This window comes from Myripristis murdjan, chromosome 14, assembly GCF_902150065.1.
Source record: "Myripristis murdjan chromosome 14, fMyrMur1.1, whole genome shotgun sequence".
Lineage (NCBI taxonomy): Eukaryota > Metazoa > Chordata > Actinopteri > Holocentriformes > Holocentridae > Myripristis > Myripristis murdjan.
In genome coordinates this window covers 38,718,187-38,745,783 of record NC_043993.1, presented here as the reverse complement: position 1 = coordinate 38,745,783, position 27,597 = coordinate 38,718,187, and the positions used below count along the sequence as shown (strand labels likewise).

The 27,597-nt window shown below is 43.9% G+C and overlaps 1 protein-coding gene across 4 annotated transcripts in view; it reads right to left on the bottom strand.

Annotated features, from left to right (window-relative positions):
• Positions 1–6,363: 6,363 nt before the first annotated feature.
• Positions 6,364–27,597, bottom strand: part of ap2b1 (adaptor related protein complex 2 subunit beta 1) — a 36,329-nt gene continuing 15,095 nt past the window's right edge. For 2 of the 4 annotated variants that reach the window (XM_030068350.1, XM_030068351.1), the window contains exons 10-22: positions 25,495–25,610; positions 24,793–24,958; positions 24,175–24,273; positions 21,787–22,046; positions 20,502–20,694; positions 17,350–17,391; positions 16,746–16,898; positions 15,512–15,657; positions 14,318–14,447; positions 13,430–13,514; positions 12,217–12,303; positions 10,102–10,256; positions 6,364–8,333 (exon numbers count right to left, since the gene is read on the bottom strand). In XM_030068350.1, the coding sequence (XP_029924210.1) occupies positions 8,259–8,333; positions 10,102–10,256; positions 12,217–12,303; positions 13,430–13,514; positions 14,318–14,447; positions 15,512–15,657; positions 16,746–16,898; positions 17,350–17,391; positions 20,502–20,694; positions 21,787–22,046; positions 24,175–24,273; positions 24,793–24,958; positions 25,495–25,610 (1,707 nt within the window). In that variant the 3' untranslated portion in view covers positions 6,364–8,258. Of the gene's footprint in view, positions 8,334–10,101; positions 10,257–10,824; positions 11,407–12,216; positions 12,304–13,429; positions 13,515–14,317; positions 14,448–15,511; positions 15,658–16,745; positions 16,899–17,349; positions 17,392–20,501; positions 20,695–21,786; positions 22,047–24,174; positions 24,274–24,792; positions 24,959–25,494; positions 25,611–27,597 lie in introns of those variants that run through there. The other 2 variants (XM_030068353.1, XM_030068354.1) reach the window with 2 other exon arrangements.

Here is a 27,597-nt window from a genome sequence, read left to right as displayed (position 1 = left end):
ACCCAAAGCAACACACTGGTTTTTATAAAAGGGCATTTCACACGAGCTCGTGTCGTTTTCTTTTTGTCGTTGAGGAAAATCACAGGATGTTCCATTCAAGTCTGATGTTCAGTTCAGTGTAAAATTTATCGCAAAATCTGTGTGATTCTTAGGATGAATTTCAGGAATTTGCCTTTTGCAAGTATTTTTCTACACAATTTAAGCAGATCGCTATCAATATATACACTGACATAAAAATTGTACACATGATACTGTATATATCCTTATAACAAACATTTTCCACCATAACTATGAGTTTATTTTTGTTATTTATGTTAAACGTATTGCATTCTGTAGAGCTGGTGGGTCCACAGCTTTGTTTTTAGATCTCAGTCCTCTGGTCTGTAGCGCCCCCTGCAGTGTTTGTCTCGTGATGCTCGGGACGCACTCGACCATTTCCTGACTTAGAATATGAAGACCAATGCCGTGATTTAAAAAAAAAAAAAAAAAGAAAGAAAGAAAAAACTTTGAATGCCTTTTTTTTTTTTATCAACATGGGATTTGTTGTACTGATTTGCCTCGATGGAGGTGCTTTGCATTCATTTTAGGAAAAAAAATCTCCCTTGTTTTTCTGAATTAATGTGATAATATCCCCAGACGTCTGAGAAAGGTTTTCACAGAAAAAGCAGCAGAATTTTTTTTTTTTAAGTTACTGCTTCTGTAGCCTTCCAATTATATACACACACACACACATACACATACATACATACATACACTTCATGGACAAAACTACTGGACCACACCTGTTAATTAGTGAATTCAGGTGTTTCATTCAGTCCCGTTGCCACAGGTGTATAAAACCCAGCAGCTAGCCATGTCACCTGTGCAGTTTGCTGGAGGAGGGGTCACGCTGTGGGCTGGTGTTTCTGGGCTCGGCCTCGGCCCCTCAGCTCCACTGAAGGGAAATCTGAACGCTTCAGCTCACCGACACATTTTGGACAATTCTCTGCTTCCAGCTCTGTGGGACCAGTTTGGGGAAGGAAGGCCCTTTCCTGTCCCAGCATGACTGAGCCCCAGTGCACAGAGCAGCTCCATAAAGGCGTGGCCGGCTGAGTTTGGGGTGGAAGAAGTTGAGCGGCCCGCACAGAGCCCCGACCTCAACCCCATCCAACACCTTTGGATCAACTAGAATGCAGACTGGGAGCCGGGCCCTCTGGTCCAACATCAGAGTCTGAGCTCACAAAGGCTCAAAACTCCCACAGACACTCCAACATCTGGCAAAAACTCCCACAGACGCTCCAACATCTGGCAGAAACTCCCACAGACACTCCAACATCTGGCAAAAACTCCCACAGACGCTCCAACATCTGGCAGAAACTCCCACAGACACTCCAACATCTGGCAAAAACTCCCACAGACGCTCCAACATCTGGCAGAAACTCCCACAGACACTCCAACATCTGGCAAAACTCCCACAGACGCTCCAACATCTGGCAGAAACTCCCACAGACACTCCAACATCTGGCAAAAACTCCCACAGACGCTCCAACATCTGGCAGAAACTCCCACAGACACTCCAACATCTGGCACAAACTCCCACAGACACTCTAACATCTGGCACAAACTCCCACAGACACTCTAACATCTGGCAAAAACTCCCACAGACGCTCCAACATCTGGCAGAAACTCCCACAGACACTCCAACATCTGGCACAAACTCCCACAGACGCTCCAACATCTGGCACAAACTCCCACAGACACTCCAACATCTGGCACAAACTCCCACAGACACTCCAACATCTGGCACAAACTCCCACAGACACTCCAACATCTGGCACAAACTCCCACAGACACACTCCAACATCTGGCACAAACTCCCACAGACACTCCAACATCTGGCACAAACTCCCACAGACACACTCCAACATCTGGCAGAAAGCCTCCCAGAGTGGAAGCTGTTCTCCATATTAAAGCCTCTGGGTTCAGGATGGAGCTCAGAGAAGCTCCTGCAGGTGCAGGTGGTCCAATATTTTTGTCCATGTAGTTTCCAGGTTTTTGGTTTTAGTTTCCTGTGAGTCAGACATCGAGGTGGTTCGGTAAAGTTAGGGTTAGGGTTAATCTCATCTCAACCTGATCAGAAACTAAAAACTCGTGTCAGCGGTTTCATGCGGTGACGTCACACACTCCTGCCTCCTCCTCACAGTCAGCCACACCTGCAGCTCACCTTACACACACCTGACTGCACAGATCAATATGTCAGTTTATATTTTCATTTTTCTTTTAGTGTCCTATTTTTGCGAACACTTGGTGGAGTTCAGGAGTGTCAACATTACAAAGTGCCAGGGATTTCCAGTCTTATTATTATTATGGAGTTTTTTTGTTTGTTTGTTTGTTTGTTTTTTTGGTTGAGCAGCGATTAAATCATCATTCACTTTTAACTACTGTAATGTCAGTTTGCTGTCTCAAAGATCTTTTGCTTTATTATTGCGATGCATGAATACAGGTAGGTCACTTTTAATGGTACTGAGTATTTCAGAAATGCCCTAAGAGATGATACTCTTCTTTTTTTCCTGAAATAATCACATGGTCTGGTTTTTCTCCCAAAATGAATCGGAGTTGAGGAAAAAAAGATTCATACCAAATATTACATTTAATGTCCTCGCTTTTGTGTCCCTTCAATAATGATTTTATCTTCAATTTTTGGGCCTTAGCCACTACATTAGCACACTATAACTGTACAGCTATAGGTTCCATCTGAAATGTTAATTTATTTTTCATCAAGGTTGTGTCATTGTTTTCTTTTTTGCAACCAAACTTCTTTGTAAAGTTTTCCTAAATGTTACAACAGAAAACCCCTTCGACCAAAAATGTCTTTCTCAGTGTCATAACACTTCTGATGTGAGTTTCTGCATTTAACTGTCTTTAAAACACTTTTTCAATATGTGTATCCATATCTGGCAAAAAAAAAAGAGATGCCAACGAGGTTTTTGGCATTCATAATGGCATTACATGTGTTTGTGTATTTCAGAACATTGTACAGTTTTCTTGTAGTTTTAAGGACTAGAATCCTTCCCATGCTTTTGTCTTTTTCTTTCTGTTTATTGTTTGTTTTTTTTACTTATGGTTTTAGAAGTGAGGAAGTTGCCACCATCTCAGCTGGTCTAGTTTTGTCTCTTAAAGCTCAGGTGGAAAAGACTTTTTACAGATTTCTTGTGTCACAAAGACAAACCGCCGACTCCGTCCTCGCCGTGGCAGCGAGGCGTCGCCGGCCGCCGTCAGCTGGTGTATTTTTTATATTCAGAGATTCTAGACCTCGAGGTTATCAGCAGTGCGAGGGGTTTTTTTTTCCTCCACTGCAACTGAAACGTAAAAGAACCTCCTCCACTTCAGGTTGCTCTCTTGTACAAGCGTCTCTTTTTACAGTCTCGATTCTTTGGTCATTTAATGTCATGTTCACATGATGTGTTCTTAGCACTGTACCACAGCCCCTATACAATACGGAGAAGCAATATCACTGTATGAATCTCACTATGTATTATTATTATTATTATTATTATTATTATTATTATTAACTAGCACCCTAGGTGTGATAATTGAAGTAAATATCTTTTTATACAAATGCAGTGTTGGTGTTTGGTGTCCTTTCATTGGTTGCATTTTCCTTAAAGTCCCCATGAGGTGACCTCACATGACCTCACATGAGGTCATGTGAGGTCAAAAGTGATCCTCTCAAAAGTGATCCACTGTTCCAAAGCACATGAACAAGCCTCCAGGCCTCCAGGCCTATTTATTGACCCACAATTCTGATTGGTGTGTTAACAATTTTTAGGCTGAGTGTTTGCACTTGGAGAAAGGTGTGGTCTCTGAGTTTAGGTCATGATAACTTGAGTTAATTATATTGAGAGCATGTGTTTGCTGAATGAACACACAGTGCACTGAATGATTATCTGGCCACTTTAGTGTAAGGTTTTGCAGAAAGAGTTTTGAATATTGAAACATGTGGAAACAGGTGAATTGTGTTTATGGTTATGGGAAATGCGTGTGTGCTTCTGGGAATGACAAAAAGGTTTGGGTTTTTGTGCTACAGGAACCAGTTTTTGTGTTTTAGCAGTCGAGAAAAACTGTAAACAGTGACATCATCCTGCACCAGTGGATGGAAATTAAACTCTCAACCCCTTAAACCTTCATAAATCTTGAAACATGATCCTTCCCTGCACCATGTCCTGCCCAAACTTCCTGTTTCAACAGGAAGTACATCAGATCAAGAAAGTAAAAGTCCATTTCCTGTGGTCTGTAAACTGCTCTAAGCAGAACCCAAACACTGTCAGGTGGCAGCGTCTCCATGTGACCGAGCTCAGCTCCCGTCCTCCTGCCGTGGATCTGCTCTGCTGTGAAGGACCAGCACCGACCCAGAGTGAACACTCGGCCTCTAAACATCTCTAAACATCAGTCTAAATATTTCTAAATATTTCTAAATATTAGTCTTAATATTTCTAAACGTCAGTCTAAATATTTCTAAATATTAGTCTAAATATTAGTCTAAATATTTGTAAACATCAGTCTAAATATTACTAAATATTTCTAAATATTAGTCTAAATATTTCTAAATATTAGGCTAAATATTTCTAAATATCAGTCTAAATATTTCTAAACGTCAGTCTAAATATTTCTAAATATTAGTCTAAATATTTCTAAATATTAGGCTAAATATTTCTAAACGTCAGTCTAAATATTTCTAAATATTAGTCTAAATATTTCTAAACGTCAGTCTAAATATTACTAAACATTTCTAAATATTAGTCTAAATATTTCTAAATATTAGTCTAAATATTTCTAAACGTCAGTCTAAATATTACTAAACATTTCTAAATATTAGTCTAAATATTTCTAAATATTAGTCTAAATATTTCTAAACGTCAGTCTAAATATTACTAAACGTCAGTCTAAATATTTCTAAACGTCAGTCTAAATATTTCTAAATATTAGTCTAAATATTTCTAAATATCGGTCTAAATATTTCTAAACATCAGTCTAAATATTTCTAAATATTAGTGTAAATATTTCTAAACATCAGTCTAAATATTTCTAAATATTAGTGTAAATATTTCTAAACATCAGTCTAAATATTTCTAAATATTAGTCTAAATATTTCTAAACGTCGGTCTAAATATTTCTAAACATCAGTCTAAATATTTCTAAATATGTTTTACACATCACAAGTCAAGTCCTGGTAAGTCCAAAGTCAAGACAGGATTTGACTTTCGACTGCAGAACAACACGCCTCGACACGCTAACGGTTCCCAGTTCAGGTGGAACCATGTGGCGCCCCCTGCTGGCTGGGGCCGGGTGGCAGCAGCTGTCAGACTGGGTCCAGCCTCATGGACTCACCTGGTCCCCTCAGGGTTTACCTGCTGCAGCAGATCAAGAAGGAGCTGCTCTCCCTCGTCCATCACTGTAAATAAGAACTTGTTCTTGATGATTTGCCTGGTTAAATAAAGGTTAAATAAATAAATAAAAATCCTCACCACAGCAGGTTCAGGTTGGAGTCAGCTCATGTTGAGAATGTGTTATTTTAATCTTAATCTGAAAGGTGAAGTTTAGGCTTTAAACTGGTCTCAGTCCTGTTTAAGAATCATTAAAGGTCAGAGTTTGGTTAAGGTTAGGCTCAGGTTATGGTTAGAGTCTAAAATTTAAACTCTAAAGGATTAAGGTTAGGATTAAGGCTGATTTTGGCCTAGTTAAAGAATAATTTAGCATCTAAGTTTGTTTAAGGTTAAGGCCAGGTTGTGGTTAGGGTCTAATATATTATCATCATTACTATTATTATTTTGAAATGGTTAAGATTAGGGTTTGGATTGGTGTAGTTCTAGTTTAGAACAAAATAGATTTAAAAAACCAAACAAAAACAAACTGACAAAATCAAACAAAGATGAAATCACTTCTATATCGTGTATTTTTCAGCTCATGCAAGCTGGTTTTTAGCGGTTACTAGCTTGTTTCGGTTCTTGCTCCAAATTTATACATTAAGTTTTGGGCTGTTTCACCACAAAACATCAGAGTGTTTCGGCCATTTGCACACTCGCCTGTTAGCTTCTTAGCTTGTTGGCTAAGGATGGCTAGAACACTTGGTTAGGGTTAGGAAACCTGAACGACATCAGTTTGGCTCTTTCCACTCAGTCGCCTGGTGTCCCGCTCCAGCCTCGTCAGACGGGGGAAGAGGACGTCAGGATAATTTAGCTACTTGGCCATGTTGACACGTAAACAGTTAACTGCACCATTTTTCATCTGCGGGAAGTGAACCAGTGCAGCTGAAGTTAACCTGCCTCCATCAGCTGTGCTTCAGTTTCCCTGACGGTAGAAGAGGCAGTGAAGGCAACACCGTGGTCCGTATGAACACTGACAATTTATTGACACAATGGGGTTTACAGTGACATCTACAACAGTCATCTACAACAGCTTTACAGCAACAATGCTAGAAACATACCATTTCATCAGATTGGCAACAAGTTTGGACATTTTTTTATTTGTGGAAATGTTGAAGAAAAAAAAACACCGTTTTAAAACGAAGGTCTTCCAGGAGCATGAGAGAATGTCTGAGCGGAGAATAAACAGGAGAAAGTCATGCAGGCACACGTGGCGACAGCAGAATAAAACTAATGATATTTTCAAAGAGCGTTTTTATTGGATCTTCGGCTGGGCTTGAGACAGGTGGAGGCTCGTAAATCATCTCAGCAAAAGCAGGTTAGATTAATATACTTTCATCATAAATCACCATTACCATGGAACAACGTGGCACAGAAGTCAATGAAGCACCAACTGTGAACAGGAAGGGAATGCAGATAAAACAGGGATCGACCGACAGGGACTTTGTGCACGGAGGAAAATGAGCAGAAATTTACCGGAAAACAAAACTGGAAAAAAAAAAAAAAATACAGGAAAACTCTATTTGTAATTTTTAAAATGATAGATCTGGGTGTCATCACTGTAGCTGGATCAACACCAGATTTCTTGTGTTTAAATGATTTCATTTCAGTTTTACTGGATTTAAATAAACACTTGTGAAACCTGTAACCCTTCAGAGCTTAAGGCATGTAAGTAAGGACGACACGAATTTACTACCAATCCAGTGCAAAGGGAAATGAAGATATTTTATATATTATGGGAAAAATTGCCCTGCCCAGGTGATCGGACGGGACCGATAACTGATCAATCCCTGAAGTAAAACGTACTCAGCTCCAACTGCTGTTTGTTTTTTTTTTTTTTTTTTTTTTTGTTCACACAGTGCCGGTTACTAACCGCAAAATATGGAGAGACAAAGTTGGCATCGATCTGATCTGAATGAAATCATGTTGGATTTGGCTGCATACAGTCCATCAATAAACCTACTGTGGAAATCGATCCTGTATAAAATCAAATGTGCTGGAATTAAAGGAGGGTGAAACCATTTTAAGCACGTTACAGGATATAAAACTCACTACTCACATCTGGCGCATCTATACTGCAACATGGAAGCTAGTGAGGAGGACAGAACGCAGAGGTAGATGCAGGATAAACAGGAATGTCAAACTATAAAGCTGAGCACGATAAATGGAGTTATTACAGAAAGACTCAGGTGGTCAAACCAGGACACCGACTGGCCTCGATGGAGCGTCACTGGTGGAATGGAGAGGAAGTACCACGGAGACACAGTCAGTGTCAAATATCAAACAGAAACCAAAAGGAAAGATGATCAGCGAACGGGAACTATTCACAGTACCAAAACAAAGAAACAAACAAAAAGAAAAGAAAAGAAAAGAAAAGAAAAGAAAAGAAAAGAAAAGGTGGGGGGGCTTTATGGAAATTTGGAGTGTTTTTCCCCGATCAGGACAGTTTCACCATCAATCACATCTTACGATATTAAGACATCTAAGTTAAGGATGGAATGGTGGATATACGATGTTTTCACAAGGAGGAGGGGACAGAGAACTGCCAGAGGACAGGAAACACCAGCAGAGTGTGTCATCTCCACGTCGGTTATGCGGAAAACATCTTTGTGTTTTGTATTTACGGGCGTCTGCGTGTGGAAAACGCCCCGGATGCTGAATATCCCAGCGTGTGGAGCGGCACTGGTTCACTGTGGTGACTTCCTGCTTGTGGCAGTTAGCTGTGGGGTGGGGGGTGGGGTGAGGGGAGGGAGGGGGTGGGGGGTGGGGGGGTGGGGGTGGGGGTGGAGGGGGGGGTGAGGGGAGGGGTGGGGGGGTGCTGTTTACTGTCAGGATGAAGCCCAGGTGAGGGCCGCTTCAGTTCTTCAGGACCGAGTCGTACACCTGGTACACGTACTGAGAAACCTCCGGGGCGCGGCACTTCAGAGACAGCTGAGGGGGGAGACGGGACCAGAGGTTACCATGGAAACCGCATCCTGCACACTGAGCAGCTTTACTGCAGGGACACATTCACACATCTGACATGGATACACTTTACATCTGTAAGGTGTGTGTGTGTGTGTGTGTGTTTGAGTCTGAACCCGACCCGAGCCCCAGACTCGGCTCGAGGTTACCGCCTGAAACAGCCTGCGTGTTGCCTTCAGCGTTGTCACGTAAACTCCAGCACTACACAGGAGGTTACCTGAAGGGACCTGAAGGGACCTGTTGGGACCTGTTGGGACCTGATGGGACTTGATGGGACCTGTCGGGACCTGATGGGACCTGATGGGACCTGATGGGACCTGATGGGACCTGTCGGGACCTGATGGGACTTGTCGGGACCTGATGGGACTTGTCGGGACCTGATGGGACCTGAAAGGACCTGATGGACCTGTCGGGACCTGATGGGACCTGTCGGGACCTGATGGGACTTGTCGGGACCTGATGGGACCTGTCGGGACCTGATGGGACTTGTCGGGACCTGATGGGACCTGAAGGGACCTGAAAGGACCTTTCGGGACCTGATGGGACTTGTCAGGACCTGATGGGACCTGATGCGACCTGTCGGGACCTGAAAGGACCTGATGGGACCTGATGCGACCTGTCGGGACCTGATGCGACCTGTCGGGACCTGATGGGACCTGTCGGGACCTGAAAGGACCTGATGGGACCTGAAAGGACCTGATGGACCTGTCGGGACCTGATGGGACCTGTCGGGACCTGATGGGACCTGTCGGGACCTGAAAGGACCTGATGGGACCTGAAAGGACCTGATGGACCTGTCGGGACCTGATGGGACCTGTCGGGACCTGATGGGACCTGTCGGGACCCTCTAGTACTAAACAACAGTTCTTATTTTTGCAATCCACAAACTTTTTAAAAAATCAGGAATTACTAATATTCATTTTAAATTTATGGACTTCCCTGACGTCACTCTTTTGTTGTGTGTTTCTGGATTTGGGCCGAACACGAAGTCGGATGACGGCGGCAACCCACAACAAAATCCTGCACGTCGACGCCAAAAAATCTAGAAATGGCTAAAATTTCTCTGAGTGTGCAGAAGGTGCCGCCATGTGCAGCACCGCCATGTGCAGAGCCCCCATGTGCAAAGCCGCCATGTGCAGCGCCGCCATGTGCAGCGCCGCCATGTGCAGCGCCGCCATGCTACGTGACTGTAGGTGGCGGCTGCTCGCAAAACAACTTCTAATAACTTGCGAGAGGCGTCCCATAATTCCACAGCAGAGTGTAATATGATGTGTTTGACTGAAACTGGGAAAATGAAAATGAGCCGCGCACTGCTGGTTTCTGAACACATGCAGCGGCTTTATGTTGCCAAAAAGACGACGGAAACGATTTGGAGCAAAACTTCAGTGGCGTCGAGTTGATCCTAACAAACCGAGCGGCTGGTTTCACCAGATTTTGTCTTTAGAACGCAAAAAACATCTTCGCCTCTCAAATGTCTTCAGCGTGCAAGCTGCTCTGCTCTGACTGTTCGTTTCCATTTATTTAAAACAGTGTCGACAGAAGCGTCTATAACTTTCTAATCGATTAAAGAAGAAACTGTCAGAAGGTGTCCTGCCGTCCGACGGGCTGAGCCTGTGGTCCAGAGTGAAGCTCAGCGCCCTCTGAGCGTCGAGCAGAGCTGTGAGCCATATCTGTGTTTCTGTATCTGGACATAAATACCATTTTCTAAGGTTCAGATGTAAAAAGTTATTGTTACCGTGTAGTTGGGGTTGCCGGGCTGAATCCGGAGCTCAGCCAGGATCCAGATGCCGTTGGTGAGCTTGAGGGACTGGTAGAGCATGTCCTGGCCCTCCACGTTCCTCTTGGCGATGGTGTAGATGTTGTTGTTCTGCAGCTTCCCGGAGACGGTGTCTGCAAAGAGAGCAGCTCTGTGAGGCGCTGAGGACGTCTCAGCTGCTGCACCACCTACCACACGGCTACCGCTGAGAGCAGGGAGCTACCTACAGCTGCTTCAATAAAACGAGGCACACGGAGACGAGGCGAGGGACCGACACGTTATCAGCCCTGGGAGGCGGAGCCAATAATCTGAACGCTGCCGTAATCGGTGTCGTAATTTTAATGTAGCCACTAGCTAAAACAAACACCACCCAGATGCCACCTGTGTGTCTGAAAAACAGAGCAATAAAAGAAAGTGTTTCTGAGAAAGTGATCAAATTCATTGGATTTGTATTTAATTTGATTTTAGAGAAAAACAACAAGACAGTGTTTCCCTGACCGCCCTCAAGCACAGACGGCTTACAATTTTCATGTCAGTTTTAGTGGATTTATTAGTTAAATCCTTCTGAAAGGCTTTTCATATTTAAATGCAAGAAATCTGACATCAATCAAGCATCCCTAGTATGACCTTTAAAATATAATTTTAATAATTATATATAAAACTACTATATGTAATTATAATAATTAAATTACAGGTGTTTTTTCTGGCTAACTGTGTTTTTTATATTCGTTAATTCAAAGTATGTTTTGTGGTGGCTCTTGCTGTAAAGTCTGACTGTGCAATTTTAAAGTTTACTGCTAATGAATATCATCAAATCGTGTCCTTGATTACTAGGAACTGGTATCATAAAAAAAAAAAAATCAATATTGGTTGATCTCTAGACCTGACACTGGCATATTTCATAAACCAAAGTCATCAACTCTACAATAAACATCTAAATTCAGTGGAGGAATGAAAACCATGTTAGCTGCATCGTGCGCTCATTTCTGAATAAAATAAGCCTTTAAATGTCACAGCAGCTGCAAAGTCTCTACATTTGGGCCAAAATACAACGGACGCCTCGTCTCTTCTTGATATTAAAAAACAAACAGCACCAAACAGAGGAGCGGTCACTGGCATGTATGTACTACAGGGACCAGCACAGCTAGAGGGGTGTGAGCCGCAGCTAGCAGCCCTCAGCTAGCAGACACCTGAGCGGGCCGAACGTCCCGTCCCGTCCTGTCCCGCCGCCACGGGCCGCCCGCCTCGCTGCTGGCAGGGCGACAGAGGCGGGGCGAGGAGCATCTGCAAGGAAAGAGGTGGAGGCTCTGTGAGGAGAGGAGCTGAACACATTCAGAGTCAGGACGGAGGACCGGGGATCTGCTGCCAAAAACTCCCGGGACGCCGCTTTAACCTGAACTGGACCAAAGTGCCGTCTGACAGGCTCCAGGTACAGGACCCAGGTCACATGAGGATGTTATCATTCAGCACAGTTCACGCCTGTGATGGATCAGGGTTTAGGGCCGGCCTCTCCAGCAGGACTGAATACAGCGAAGGGGCCCAGCCATTAGCTTTGCTCTGCTGATAATATTTCATAATGACACTTTTAGAGATCTGCAATGTAATTTGAGGATGTAATTTGACGTAAAAAGACAAAGACCACACCGGTGATTATGAATGTTTGCCTCATTTACTACAGTTTCCTCAGATTTCATGTTGTAACAAGCCATTCTGCCAATCATACATAAGGTTGTACAACCTATCATCAAAACCCCTCGACTGCTGAAGTGAAACACCTGCCTCATAATGTTCTGCCTCTGTGGCTAACCACTCATAAAGCACAGAACTGTTGGTATGTAAAAAAAAAAAAAAAAAAAAATGAACCTGCTTCACTCTGAAAGTTGATTTTCATATCGTGGTGGAACGATACTGAAGCACAGAAACAGAACGATGCTGCTTTGGGAAAAGATCAGCAGATATGTGAAGTTAATAAAGTTTACAGATATAATGCTAAACATGCAAAATCACTGGTATGGTTCTTAATGAATCCAAATCCAAACCAAAATGAGTGTTTCCCAAAATTTAAGAGAGGGCTTCCTCTGCGTGAAGACGTACCTGCGTTCAGGTGGCAGTCCTTGATCTGGTACTGCAGCTCGTTCTCGTTGGGAATGTCCTTCCAGGTGGCCAGGAACACCTGTCGCTCTGCGGGCCAAACACAGACAGGCAGTGAGCGACAGACACCTGACAACAGGTGTGTCCACAGGTGTCACAGAGTTACATTCACTGCTTTTTAACACCTTTTCAGGAAGGACTGACCCAAACTGAAGAAAAAAAATCATCCTTTTCTTATTCAAATAAGCACCGTGGGTTAAGTATAAAGGTAACTACTGTGTAAGTACTTGGTAGGAATCTGGTCGTTTAGTAACTGATTAAGTTGTGTGTTCAGTTTCCTTTGTGGTAGATAACAAGGTGCTACTGTGATAAACCTGATCATGACTTTGTTTCAGCAGAACTTGGACAGGTAATCCTGTTGGATGAGAGAGGATGTTTAAAGATTTGAAGGTTATGTCATGTGAGGTCATTTCATGGGGACTTTAAAACTATGTAATGACTTTTACGACATAAGATTTATAAGATTTACTGAATTTAGGACATTTTATTTTAGATATTTTAATACTTTTTAGATCACAAAGCAGAGTGTAACGGGCCCCGCTGGTTCTGTGAGCTGTAAGCTTTCCCAGGGTCAGGGTTAGGGTCAGGGTTAGGCACAGGGTGACCTGTGGCCACACCTGCAGCAAACTTCCCACTATAACCAGAGCCTCCCCACACACTCAGGAGCCCTGAGCAAAAAATAACTTGGAGGCCCTTCTATTTTATCATGTCTGACACGAGACCATGACAGCATTCTGTTCTGAACAGTTTCAATGTGTCTTCACTTCCACCTGTATAATTTAATCTAATCCAGTCCAGCTGTTGTGCCATACAGTTTCCTCTCCTGCTGCCTATAATGCTCAGCTTGTCTTGTTGTCATGGTAACAGAGGTGTTCATTCACTTCTGTGTTTGGCATTGAGCTCATAGTTAGTGCTGCACTTTACTGACAGCTGTTTCCACTTTTCTGTCTGTAAACTGTGAAAAGGCAGAACTGACGGCAGAGCTGCATCAGACGGGGCAGCTGGAGCTGGGTTAGGGTTAGGGTTAGGGTTAGACGCTGAGTGTGTGTGCAGTGATGTCATTTCATGGTTGGGTTAGGGTTAGGGTTAGGGTTAGGGTTAGACGCTGAGTGTGTGTGCAGTGATGTCATTTCATGGTTGTCAGTAAATGCCATACCCATTTTGCCGTCCTCGACAAAGAAGATGTTCAGAGGGATAAGGCCGCTGAAGTAGAAGACGTCGATGTTGTTCTTCACAGCGACCTGCGTGCAAGGAAAAAAAACAGAATGTGGATTTGTAATTAGATGACGACGGCTGCACGCAAAGCTCCACTCCTGTGAGCTGCAGCTTTCACCCTCCTGCCAACATGCAGCAGATGAAAACACACAGACTGCACTTCCACAAAGAGGAGTGCGGTGGTGGGCGTGGCCTATCCCAAAAAGGCACAACAAAAATACTCCCTAAATCAGCCACACACACATAACTGTTTAATGTCTGACCTTGTTCAACTAAAGGCACCGACCCTATCGGCATGCAACAGAAAACCCCAGAGTTTTGGTTGTGATTTCTGGCCTCGAGCCACAGAAGAGTTCAGATGCAGTATCTGATCTCTCTGTGACCAAAACAGTTCTGCTTCACTGGTTCTGTCTTGGAACCAAGCTGCTGTGTGGTGGAACCGCTGCAGTGGAGGGGTGTCCGGGTCACGGGCCCAGCAAAGTCATCACACTCCCTCATATCACCCCGTCCAGCAAGTATTTTGGAAGACTCTGTACTCCTTCAATTTTCTTTTATTTGTTGATAATTTGGTCCTGAGTTCTACCAAACCCAGCCTCTGCTAACTCTTCAACAATTTTGAGATATAGATAGATGACAATTTACTTTAACCACTTGTACCTAAGCCTAACCCCGTCAGTATCCAGACTGACATTCTGACTGGCTAACGGAGCGTGAGGCTAACAGCTGGCTAACGGAGCGTGAGGCTAACAGCTGGCTAACGGAGCGTGAGGCGGAGGATGTGCGGTGTCTGGATGATGAAGTGTGTGCCGGCTGCCGTGCGTCTCTGTACCTGCAGGTTATTGAGCGGATCCATCTTCATCACCGGCCCGATGGTGTTGAGAGGCAGGGAGATCTCAATGCTCTGGCTGGGCATCAGTGGAGTGTGAATGGGCAGAGGACTGGTGGGGATCACCCCGAAACTACAGGCACAAAAAACACAACATCATCAACCCCGGGCGGCCGACGGCAGGGATCAGTCCTGACCGATTATTTAAACATTTTCAATAATCAGTATCCTTTTTTATCAATTTTGATTCATGTGACGGCTGTTCTGTCACTCAGACAAACAAATTTTCAGTTTTTTTTGTCAGTATTCATATACTGTAAATTAAACCTTTGTTAATTCAAAGATTTGCGCTGGCATTTCTAATACTAGCACCTTTGATACTGCAGTTTTCAGATACACTACAAATAAATATCTGCCCTAAATATCAGTTATCACTGCCCTGGATTAGTATCAGTATCGGTCAGCTGCTAGTTGATGGTGCCTTGTCGGCTACATTCTTTATTCTAATCAGAAATAACAAAAAAAAACAAGAGAGAAGCAACACCGGAAATGAATGGGAAAAAAAAAAACAAAAAACATTTCTGTACAGCAGAGAGTTTCATCGGTTGACAGCAGTAGTTTGAATTACTGTCATGGTGACATTTAACACTTTAATTTTACTGCAAATGTCTGTTGCTGCAATGATAAATTACTAATAATTTCTTCCTTAGTATTTTTTTATATCGTCATGAACATCATATCACCCGACCACACTACAGAAGTAATGAACACACAATGAACAACACCACCGACAACATGTGATACACAACCTGGCACGATGACACGCGGCCTGTTGATCTGCTCACTCACACCAGTTTCACACCTACTGGCCAAAAGTGGCACTGCATGAGGTTAAGACGCTAACACTTACAAAACATTTCAAAACAAATTTGCTGCACACAAGAAAAAGCAGAGTTAGGGCTGTTTTTCCTGAATTGTGCACTGAACTGCAAATTTTGTGAATGGCTGTGCCCCAAATACTCACTGCTCATGTGTTATCAAAGTGATGTTAGCATGGATGAGCCTACACCTGAAACATTACAGGCCTTACCTAAAGATGCACCTCACATCACTTCAGAACAGAAGTCACTAACATTTGACTGTTGGTAGACAGGTTGATCGGTTCCTGTTAATCTGCCTCACACTGCTGAGTCTCACCTGTTCTTGTTGAACTGGATGGCGAAGTCTGTCATGTGCTGCAGGGCCTTGTTGGTGAAGGTCATGTCCATGTACATGTGACCCTGTCGGCGAGAGAAAGTCCCAGAGATCTCCAGACCTTTGGCTTTCACTGCAGGTAGCCACACCTAAGGAGACATATTTTTAAACCAAATGTAAGCATGTTGCCCTGACATATGGAGAACCCACATTAGCCGAAAACCATACTGCACTAGGATCAGCCTATAACATTTAAATAACTTTACAGCACAGCTAGGTTCAACACCTTTAGACTCAACTAGTTGCTGTGAGGAGTTATAGAGACTGGTGAAATCATTCCTGAGTAACAGATTTTACCAATCAGTTTGACAATTAAGCAGTCATAAATTAAAATGTGGAATGCTAACTTGACAAAATACTCCTGATATTCTGTCAAACTCTGGTGTGGAGTGCCACAAGGTTCAATTCTGGGTCCGACTCTCTTTTCTGTATATACGTTACCCTTCAGCCACATAATTAGCAAACAATCTCTTCATTTTTATGCAGATGACACACAAATATACTTTCTCATCTAACTCATTTTTTTTTTTTATCACTTGTGTATGTTTCTCAAATTTTATCCATTGTTTGAATTTTGTTTTGTTTACATAATTTATTCTTTATTTCATTCATTTATAAAAGAAAAGAACAATTTAATATAAATACAAACATTCCCAGATCTTGAATGAAAGGGAGCAGAAAGAAGAATAATCTTATTTAATCTGCCAAGAAATCCATTTACAAAAAACATAATTTTATATATATAAATAGTTATTTTTATTGATATTATTATGATTTTCTCTAACCAAGCTAAGTTGTTCATATGGAAGCTCCTGCTGTATAACCGATTCATCTAAAATGCAACGACTACCTGTGGTGTCTTGTGGAAAAGCATCTTCATTTCCTTTTGTGGTTACCACCTTTGTTTCTATCTCGCTTGCAGAGCATGATAGAGAAACATTGGCATAACTGCAACCAATCAAATGGCTTCAAAATCCTCATATCCCTTCAGTCCCCTCTGTTCAGTTTACTGCAGTAACTGTTGTCTTAATTTTTGTCTCTAATGTTTCCAGTTTCCCTCGGTTACACTCACCTCTTCCACCCTTCCTTACCTTTATTGTGAGCAGCTCTTACTGACCGAGCAACTTACTGACAATCACTGTGGCATCACGCCGGACATTAGGCTGTTTGCACTCACGGTTTTTGGAGACACGTAGCCTCCGGTGGCGATGGCCATGCCTGTGGAAAGCTCAAACAGGTCGTTGAGGCCGCTGCTGGGAGCTGCAGGGGCCGGCGTGGGCGATGGAGCAAATGTGTTGGGGACAGATGAGGGGATGAAGTTCTGTCCCACCTGAATCACGACCACACCACAAACACAAAGCACAGAGCGTGAGCCCCAGCTGCCGCGGGACGCTTCGGCGGCGAAATGACAAGGCACACTAAATCACACTGATTCATTATTCAGGGTCAAAGCTCTTTGTAGGCCTATACTCTAAAATATCACTAAGTGTAGTCTTCAGTGATTACAAATCAATTTTTTAAAACATATTTAGATTAGCTAATTAGGTGAAACCCTAATTAGTTGGGTTAAAATTTTAGTTTAATTTTGTACTCTATGTTTTAACGTGAAAAGTATAGGCATGCCTTTTTCCCCATCAAATGTAAGAGAGGTGAAAGGTGTGGTGTGTCAAGTAAAGCTGTGACATCCAGGTGTGAGCCATGTGCTGGTTAAATTCAGGACTATATCTAGGAGGATGCAGCATGCAGACGGGCGGGCGGCCAAACAGAAGGGCTTAACTTACAGCTGGACTTCCCCCAACACCTCCGCCCAGGTCTCCCCCCAGCTACAGGAGAGAAGAGGCAGCATCCAAACACCACAGACACACCATGTACAGAAACAAAGACAGAGACAGAGACGTTCTTAGCGACCACAACCCATCAAAAGTAGCCCTCACTTTCTGGGAAAATACCTGCTCCGCGTTTTAAGTTAGGCATTAAGACAAGACAGTAAAATCTGCAACAATTCAATAATCATCAAGAAATCAAGCTGTTTGTTTGGAGAGGCAGAAACGTGGGAATTACCAGATGAAGATGAAAAGACATTAGGGCCATGTGAAAAAAAAAAAGTCACAATAGTTATGCAAATGGTTATGAACATGTTAATATATTAAGTTCATTTATTCTGTGTAGTTCAAACCCGTTTACAAAAAGCAATATTCTTCAGTGGGAGAGTGAAAACATTTGAAGCATTTTGCATTTGCATTGCGATACGGAAACAAACGCAGCAGCAAAGGCAAAAGCTAAAATTTAGTTTAGAAATCAGTATGAGCTTATGGTAAGGGCTTTGTTTAAGAGACAGCAGTAAGACACACTCTGGATGAACATCAGAAACCCACAGCAGTGCTTTGGTTAGGAATCATTTGCAAATAGTCCCAATGTAGAATAGCATGATTATATATTAATGTTGCAATAAAAATACACCAGTTGTCTATTCACCCAAAGCTAAAAGCATCAGTGGACAGTCAGAAACACCCAGTCCTGTCTCATCCTGTTGGCTCCTGATGACCAAGCAGCGTCTCCAGCATCATAAGCATCCACCCGCTGTGCTCCAGCAGCAGCAGAGACAAACCGCTCAGGTTTGGAAAAGGCAGGCTGGAGCAGCTTGCACAGCACAGGCTGCTGATGATGCAGTATTATCATCTATTCTCAAATTATCATCAGAAGCCCGTCTGGCTGCACGGCTGCAAACTGTTCAACATTTAGATATGTTTTTTCATGAATTGGAAGAACATTTTTATATGATATCTTATTTCATCTTCTCTGTGACCTGTATAAATACATTCCAGTTACTGAGAACACACCTGACTGCTGTTTCATCATTTCCTCAATAAATAATACTTACTAACCCTAACCCTAACCCAGAAGGTAATCAATACACCGTCACTGAGCCAGTTCAGAGCCTTTTCTCTTGATCCACGTCCCCCCGCTGAGTTGGATCAAATCCCACAACTTTCTCTCCAGAGATTCTCCGAGCCTCTTGCCTGCCCTGCTGTCTCTCAGTAAAGGAAGAAAAAACACCTGGAGACTGGACTGACCACTATAACCCGACGTCAACACGGCTCTATTCTATGGGCTATTTAAGATTTCAGCTTTCAAACAGCACACCTGGGCTGCAGGACTGTGCCTGTTGGGCTGCTCAGACCTGAAGGGCCCTGCAGTCTGGTTCCGTCCATGCACACGAGTGGGAAGGAGGAAGAGAGTGGTCTGAGTGTGCAGACCCGGCACCGACTAACTCCTGCAGAACTATGTACCACAGGATCTTTTTTCCTTTGGACGCCACTTTGTCCACTGGGTGCTTTAACTGCCTTGTACTGAGAGCTGAGTCTCCTGAGTTTTTTCAGTTTTTAGTGTACCTGTCCCGTTGTGTGTTGGATCCCGTCCACTGCCAGCTCTCTCTCTCTATATCACATAAGGTCCTTATTTCAGTAATTACCGTCGATTTGACGTTGGACATTGTCCTTTGCCCAGATAGTGAGCAGAGCCCTAATGTCCTTGTTTGACCAGGACTGCCGCTTGCCCTCCATTTTTCTTTTCTCTGTTATTTTTGTGCTACAAAAGCGAGCTGCTGCGCTGACGTCTGTACCAATCAGCTGCACCGACTCCCCACTTATAACCCTTAGCTCCGCCACAGCCCTGCTCGCTTAGCCCTGTCCGGCCCATAGGGATTTGGTGGGCCATCAGCACCTGGAAACTGGCCCCGACAGCCCCACCAAGCAGCAATCAAAGACCGGCAGTGACAGTGGAAATGCAAAAAGTCTTGGCGAGGACCTGCACATCCACGTTTGTCTCGACAGTGGAAACCCAGCTAATGAAAGCTGGAGATCACAAATCGATGACGCCAACAGGATCACGTCGCAACCCTGAGGTCACCATAACTAGACATTCTCCAGTTCCTGGCTACACCGTGAAAGAACTGGGGACCAAGCACAGCCTTGGCACCGCACACTGTGACCCCTACAGTGTCCATGCAAGGACTGAATCCACATTGTCCCTCCAGAATCTGAGCTTCCACCATCAGCCTGAGTTTCCCTTCCGGCACCCGGCTTAAGCTTTCGCAGGGAGGCCGGTCACTGTGCTGCCCTGATAGCTGGAGCACACTCTCCGGTCCAAAGTTTAAAAATGGGAACCACACCCCCGTGTGCCACCAGACACGAAGAGACGATCTGGATCATTACCGTTATCCTTAATGAAATTTAACCATGGTTTCCTCTGGCTTCTACCATAGTCTGACGTGTCCAACTGCGGTCACTACATTAAAAACACAGGTGACCCTAGTGAATTCAGTCTTTGACTGCCTCCAATACGTCGACTGTTAGTGTGCAGAAGGTGATGGCGGTGAGTTAACATAGCTGAACAAGGCTTAAGCAGTGTTATTAGTTTTTATTTTTTATTTTTATATTATTTAATCTTATACTTTTGTTTGAAATCCACTGTTAATAAGGACCAGTTTCTTAAAAACTACGACAAAGAATTCCAAAATCAATGAATAATCGTGTTAAACAGTCACAATGTCAATACTGACCGAAATAATGGTGATTTTAATTTTTGCCAAAATTGTGGGTTGGCTTGAATGGCTGTAATGCACTTTGCATGGCAGATGTTTATGAAATATGAATCAGTCAAACGGGTGGGAAAACAACTGAAAACAGCTGAAATTATAGTGGCAGTGAAAAAGAACATTCCAGAAGATGTTCAGATGGACAAGCTGGCTTTCAATCCCGCTCTGTGAAGAAATGGTGACTCTGGTATCAAATGTATGCCGCCATGCCATTTCATTGTTTCCAAAAAGACGTTTATATTTGAACAAAAACAAAAAAAATAATTCTTTTGACAACCTTAGTGGTGTGTGTGTGTGTGTGTGTGTGTGTGCGTGTGTGTGTGTGTGTGTTCTCACCAGGCTGTCCAGGCCCCCTCCCAGTAGATCCACTGCACCCATCTGCATGGAGGAGACCTGTGGGACGTTGACTGGGGGGCCCAGGTCCAGGTTGAGCAGGTCCCCCAGCAGGTCGCCCTGGCTGGGGATGACGTGCGGCTGGTCCATCGGGGCCGCCGGCCCGCCGCTCACCGGACTCTCCCCCGTGTCGATGCTGCCGCGGGACAGACGTGAGAGCTGCTGAGACCATCCACTACCCAGACTAACTTGTCGTATTTCATTCAAATATTCAAAATGACGTGTCAGCACAAGAGTCAGGTGATGTTCCTGTGTGAAAGCTGAGGAGCTTCACCAGCCGTGGAGGATCAGTGGCTGCAAGCATGGAGAACAGGGCCGGGTACAGGCCAAGCTTTGACCCAGTACACAATATATATCACCACCTGGTTTATATCACGATACACTGCAATGCTCTACAGCAAAAAATACCTCAGGCCCTTCCTAACGTTCTGCATTTGGTCTGGATCGCTCTGAGTGACTTCTGAAGGACTGAGCAGAACGTTGGTACATTTATTCACTCAAATGTATACTGATATTGTTCATATTTCATATTTCTATTTTTTTTTTATATATTCCTTGCTTATAGTGTATATATTGCTTGCTGCTATTTATCATCTGTTTATACTGTAAATTTGCACATTGCTCACATCTATGCACATTGTATACATCTATGCACACGTTTTTTTGCACATTGGGTACTTAGATCTCTGGTGTCATCTTTTATTCTTTATTTTTTATTAATTTAATCTTGTAATCTGTGGATACTGTTGAAAACTGTGAATTTCCTTCGGGATGAATAAAGTATCTATCTATCTATCCATCTATCTATCTGATATTTTCTCACCCTTCCACTTATTCTGCTTGAGAACTCTCAAGTGTTTTTCTGTTTATGGTACTTGACTGATGTGTTAAAGTGGGTTAAATTCATCTACAACAGGTATTTTCCCTGCAGGTGAGATGCAGCCCGTCAGTAAAGTCTTAGGCTCACCGGCAGGTTCAGAGTTCAGTAACTTCAGAAATGTTGACTCTCCTGCAGAAGCTCTACTAACTTGACAAAAGTTAGTAAGTTTTTAGAGTGGGTGTGGCTAAAAGGTTAACTACACAATCTTTGAGACCTCATCAATTCAAATGTAAGACTATTTAGTGGCTTAAAAGGCCTGACGTTTAGAAAATGGAATTAAAGACATCTGAACACACCTTAAGGTCCTGCCTGGAAAAGAGAATAACGGCGTGTGTGTGTGTGCCTCACCTGCTGTGCTGGACCGGCAGGTGTTTCCGGTGGATGCCGTGGCTGCCCTCCACGAAGGCGTTGGGGGGTTTGTGGTAGACGGAGGCCAAGGAGCCGATGTGGCAGATGAGCTCGTCCAGCAGGGTGGGCTCGATCAGGTCCGTCTCCTCGGAGATCAGCGGCTTCTCCGACAGCACCACCTCCTTGGCGGTGACCGGGTCGGTGGACAGCAGGCGCCAGTAGATGTAACCCCTGTCACGCAGGTCAGGGTTGTCCGAGTCCTGCAGGGGATTGTGGGTACGGGTCATTTTCAGATGATGTCATGTGAACATCAGACGGTCAGGAGGAGAAAGCCACCTGCTAAACATGTTTGTGGAAAGTCCTGGAGTGAAGATTAGAGGAAGTTTACGGCTGCTCGAGCCAATCCAGCCCGTCGTCTTGATTTGTACAGCGTCAAATCAAAACAGGAGTTATGTCGAGGTGCTTTACAGAAACCCAACAGATACCCGTTAATCCCATGAACCAAAATCTCCCCCAAGAGCAGCACAGGGCGACAGCGGTGAGGAAAATGAAAATGTCACTTTCACAAAAGAGAGGGGGAAACTCAATGAGAACACTGCAGTTTTTATTCTTTCCAGAGGAATCTCTTTTTAACAGAGAAATACTTGGTATTTTGCTGTTTTCTTTGTTTTAATCTGCATTTTAAGGTGATCTGTGTGTGTGTGTGTGGTCTGTGTGTGTTGACCACCTCCTGGTCAAAATCACCTGCTGCACCATATTTAAAAAAGCAGAGTCAGTCAGTCAGACATGGTGTGGCTAGACGGCTGCTGGCCGTCACACTTTGGAAGGCATTCCTGTGTAAAACCAGGTGTCAGGTGGTCCTGTGCCGTGTGACTCCACAGCCGGCAAACCTGTGTTTCCCTGGAAAAATCACACATTTAAATCTAGGATGGATTTATTCTATCACATTAACGAACTTCCTGACTCTCAACATGACGTGATAATCGCTCTTCATCTCCATCGCCTGTCTCCTGTGTTGCTGCCTGACCAGCGGCTGGCAGTGAAGCCACACGGCTGCAAACAGCCTGCAAACAGCCTGCAAACAGCCAGCTAACAGCCGGCTAACACCTATCCCAAAACATAAAAATGCCAAAGAGCTTAATGATTTCAGACCTGTCTGTCTCACCTCACTGGTTATGAAAAACTTTGAGTGGATCTTTAAGGACGAGGTTGCCTCCCTTACAAATGACAAACTTGACCCCTTACAGTTCGCCTACCAAACTGGTAAGGGTGTAGAGGATGCTGAACTCTTCATCCTGGACAAAGTGTACAAACACTTGGAGAAACCTAAATCCCATGCAAGGATTTTATTTGCTGACTTTTCTTCCGCTTTTAACAAAATGCAGCCTCATTTTTTGATTGACCGGCTTGCATCTTATTTTAACTTACCTGATCAGCTTTTATTGTTGCTTTTAAATTTCTTAACTGACAGAAAGCAGCAGGTTTTAACAAATGGAACTATGTCCAATATTGTAGTGTCCAATACGGGTTCACCCCAGGGCTGTGTTCTTTCTCCCCTGCTTTTCATCTTGTACACAGACAGCTGCAGGTCCACAAAAGAGGGCAGCTTCCTGGTCAAATTCTCTGATGACACAGCATTTTTATCACATCTTAATGACTCTGAGTCCAACCATGGTGCTGCCCTCACTGACTTTATTAACTGGTGCGATGTTAACCTTCTCGACTTAAATGTTGCCAAAACTAAAGAAATGATCATTGACTTCAGGAAAGTGAAGCCAGAACCCGAAACCAGCATTATTACACAGCCAGGATGTTGAAATTATGCATCAATACAAATACCTGGGAACTGTATTTGATTCACAACTGAAGTTTGATGCAAACACAGACACAACTGTCAAGCACAGACAGCAAAGAATCCACCTTCTGCAGAAACTGAACTCTTTTAATGTCTGTAAGTCAGTGCTGTGTCTTTTACCATTCATTTATTGAAAGCCTACTAACTCTCTCATGTATCTGCTGGTATAATGGCCTGTCAGTGAAAGATAGGAACAGTTTAGGTCATACTGTTAATGTCTGCTCTAAAATAACTGGAGTCCAGCAGAAAAACATGCATGCCCTCTTTTAGGACAAATAAAGTGATCTGAATCTGAATCTAACAGCCTGCAAACAGCCTGCAAAAAGCAGGTCGCGGCTCTGCTGGCTTCTGGATGGATGCTTAATCCACGTCTGTTCACCAAATAAAACGAAACCTAAACCCAGCAGACGCTCCCCCAGTTCCCCCAGTTCTCCCAGCCGACTGGACGCTCAGACCAGAACAGGACTCAGGATGATGGCTGGTGGCTCAGCGCAGTGTGTGTGTGTGTGTGTGTGTGTGTGTGTGTGTGTTACCTGCGTAGCCAGGCTGAGGACCTGCTGGACCAGCTCCTGGGTCTCTGACGGCTTCTTGAGGAACAGCTTGACGATGGCGGTGAGCAGAGTGAGCTGCACCTGGAGAGAGAGTCCAGCTGTGACTCTGTCCCGACGGGAGCTCATGACACTCAGCCCTAACCCTCTAACGCGAAATGTCCATTTTTACAGACAATTTAACAAAGCATTGGACTGACTGTTATATTTGACCATGCATTTTAATTTGAAGTCACATTTTAATCATCTGAAGTTTCTGTTGACATCAAATTTTAAAGGTTTTAGTCGAACAAAAGTGAAAACAAACGTTCTGATCTAATTCTTCTGAATCGTTTCTGTGTTCATCACACTGTCTGTGTATCTGTCCTGTTTCATGTGTTCATGTCATATTTCATCACAGTTATTTCTTTTCTCTTCTAAAAAGTGCTGGGATGATGACTGAGTCACAGAGTGAGCAACAGAACGACACTGACAGCTTGTTCTTATGCTCAAGGGCCGATTCATGAGCCTCCCTCTAGCGCCACCAGCAGGAGAAACTCTGAATCTTGGATGGGGCATTAAACTGAACTTTAACCACCTGCCTGGTTCCTTGGGGTGACTCACCTGGGTGCTCTCGTCGTGGAAGCCCTCCAGGAAGCTCTCCAGGAGTTCGTCGGCGTTGTCGATCCTCTCGGCGTATTCGCCAACGATCCAGATCATGGCGGCGCGAGCGTCGGGCTCATCCAGCGAGTCGAGGTTTTCGCACAGCGTGGCGATGATGCTCTCGTACCTGAGGAGACCAGGACACGTCAGAGAAACAGCCACAGCTTCAGTCTGCAGAGTGAACCCGACACCACTTACAAGAGATCTGTGCTGAAGCACATTTGACACAACAACAACACATAAAAACATTCACTTTCCACACCTATCAGCTTCCAGCATTTAAATCCAGCTGTTATCAGCTGATCATGACTTATTCCTGTATACATTATTCTAACCCACCGCTCTCCGTGCCACTCAGGACCAACACCTTACAAAAACCCTGAAGAGGAAGAGTTCCTCTCAGGATGTGGAGCGGGCAGACTGAACATGAAACCGTCTAACGGCAGGAAACAGATCAATTCTACACGTAGGGTTAGGGTTAGTTACCTACTTGTTGGGTTAGGGTTAGGGTTAGTTAGGGTTAGGGTTAGGGTTAGTTACCTACTTGTTGGGTTAGGGTTAGGGTTAGTTACCTACTTGTTGGGGTTAGGGTTAGGGTTAGTTAGGGTTAGGGTTAGGGTTAGGGTTAGTTACCTACTTGTTGGGTTAGGGTTAGTTACCTACTTGTTGGGGTACTTGCGGAAGATGTCCCTGATGACCACGATGGCTTCCTGGACCACGTAGTTGACTTTGGTCTGGATGAGGTCCAGCAGGGTGCTCACGCAGCGCTCAGCTGATTGCTGACGGGACAGAGACAGCAGCTCGTCACCATTCGAGATCGCAAATGAAAACAAGCATGTTAGAGAGCCACACCGCCGGGAAGGCAGCGTGAACATGTGAGAGTGAGCACGTTTACATGCACACCTTATTCCTGTTTTAACCGGAATATCCTCAATGTTCCGGTTGCGCACGTGTCATGTAAACACACTGAACCAGATTAAGGTCATATTCCGGTTGGAGAGAATTCCAAATAAGCCCCCTGGAATATTCCTGTTCCAACCGGAATATTGGGGCATGTAAACACCTTAGTCGGAAAATGCCCCGAACAGGAATATTCAGTCACGTCTGCGCATGCTCGACTGGCGTCTTTGTTGCTATGGTTACCTGCAAGCGGGGAAAACGGCAGGGCGAACAGCAGCCAGAGCCAGGAGACTGCAGTCCACCTTCAGCTAATGAAAGACTTCAATATCACGGAGTATATCGATGGGAGAAAACAGAAAACATAGAAACAGCGACAGAAGAAGAAGAAGAAGACTTCTTCGTCTGTATTTCCGGCAGACCAGACGCCTATACGCGTATTGCTGCCCCCCGCAGGCTGAGTGTCGCATTACGTCAGAGAGTGGAATACGCCGAAACACGGGGGCATGCCAAGGAACATGTAAACAGAATATTCCAGTTGCCGCGGCGCAGTTACCTTAACCGGAATATTGAGCCGAACCGGAATATGGTGTGCATGTAAACGTACTCAATGAGAGCAACGCGTCACAGAGAAATTCAGTTTTTACCAAACGCAGACGTTTGGGATCGACATCAGACACATCACGTTAATAAATGTCTCTTGTTGGAAAGCTTTTATTTCGTTGACACCAACATAAGGACTCGAGTAATGTTATCTCTGTGTGTGTGTGAGTGTGTGTGTGTGTGCGTGTGTGTGTGTGTGTGTGTGTGTGCGATGAGGGACTTAGCCCCACCATCAGTGGAACAGAGAGAGCCGTAGTGACAGGAATTATGGGTGATTTGGTCCCATTCAGTAAAATGACTGGGTGACTAGTTGGTCCTAGTTGGCGCCAGGTGGCCTCGTCGTGGCGTTCAGGGAGCGCTGTCGTTCCTCACGGCTGAGCTGGTGCTCTGGCATGCTGGGAAAGCGTCCTGAGGCTTTTCCACATGCAGACATGTTTGCTGTTTTGTCCCCATCACAGTTTGTGAGACATCAGGAGCTTCAAACAGAGCCTTTACATTAACTAGAGGACAGTTTGGTGTTTTGGACCCTGGGCCTGTTTACCTCACACACCTCACTGACTCTTGGGAATTTGGATAAATCATGTCCCACTAAGAAAAATGCTTTTTCTGCTGGAAATTAACAACATTTCAATGAATGAAAAGAATCAAGGGCATAATCAGGGGGTCCTTTGCACATTTGTAAGGTTCTTTTATAGGTTTATTTTTAATTTTTATTAATTCAATGATTATATGTTGGCCCATGGCCTACAAAACCAGTTGTCCTCGGATAGGAGATAATCATTTCAACTTGATTAAAACAACAAAAAGTAATAATTTCATTGAATAATATCTTTACCACATGGAAGAGTACATCATAATATGTATTAAAAACTACAAACGATGGGTTTTGAACAATATTTACTATTATTTTGTGGTTGCTCAAAATGTGTCCCAGATATTCATCACCACCATCAGATATTTATTTAAAAAAATAATAATAAAACTACAAGGTCAATTACATTCCTGAGGAGCCCTTTTCAAACCTTCAGCTCTACTGCATGCTTCAAGACCGCTCAGGCTCCTGGAAGTTTGCTATTTTCTCTTAAATCTCTTCATATTTTTGGACACTGCTACTGTCACAACCATAACATGTCAACACCGTCATTTCTGTATAAAAAATATTAGATTAGATTATGGAATAAATGTATAGTTTTTAAGAAGAGGTCTGATGCAGGTAGCAACAGGAGGGAAACAAGCTGGCTAATGTGAACAACTCATACTTATCAT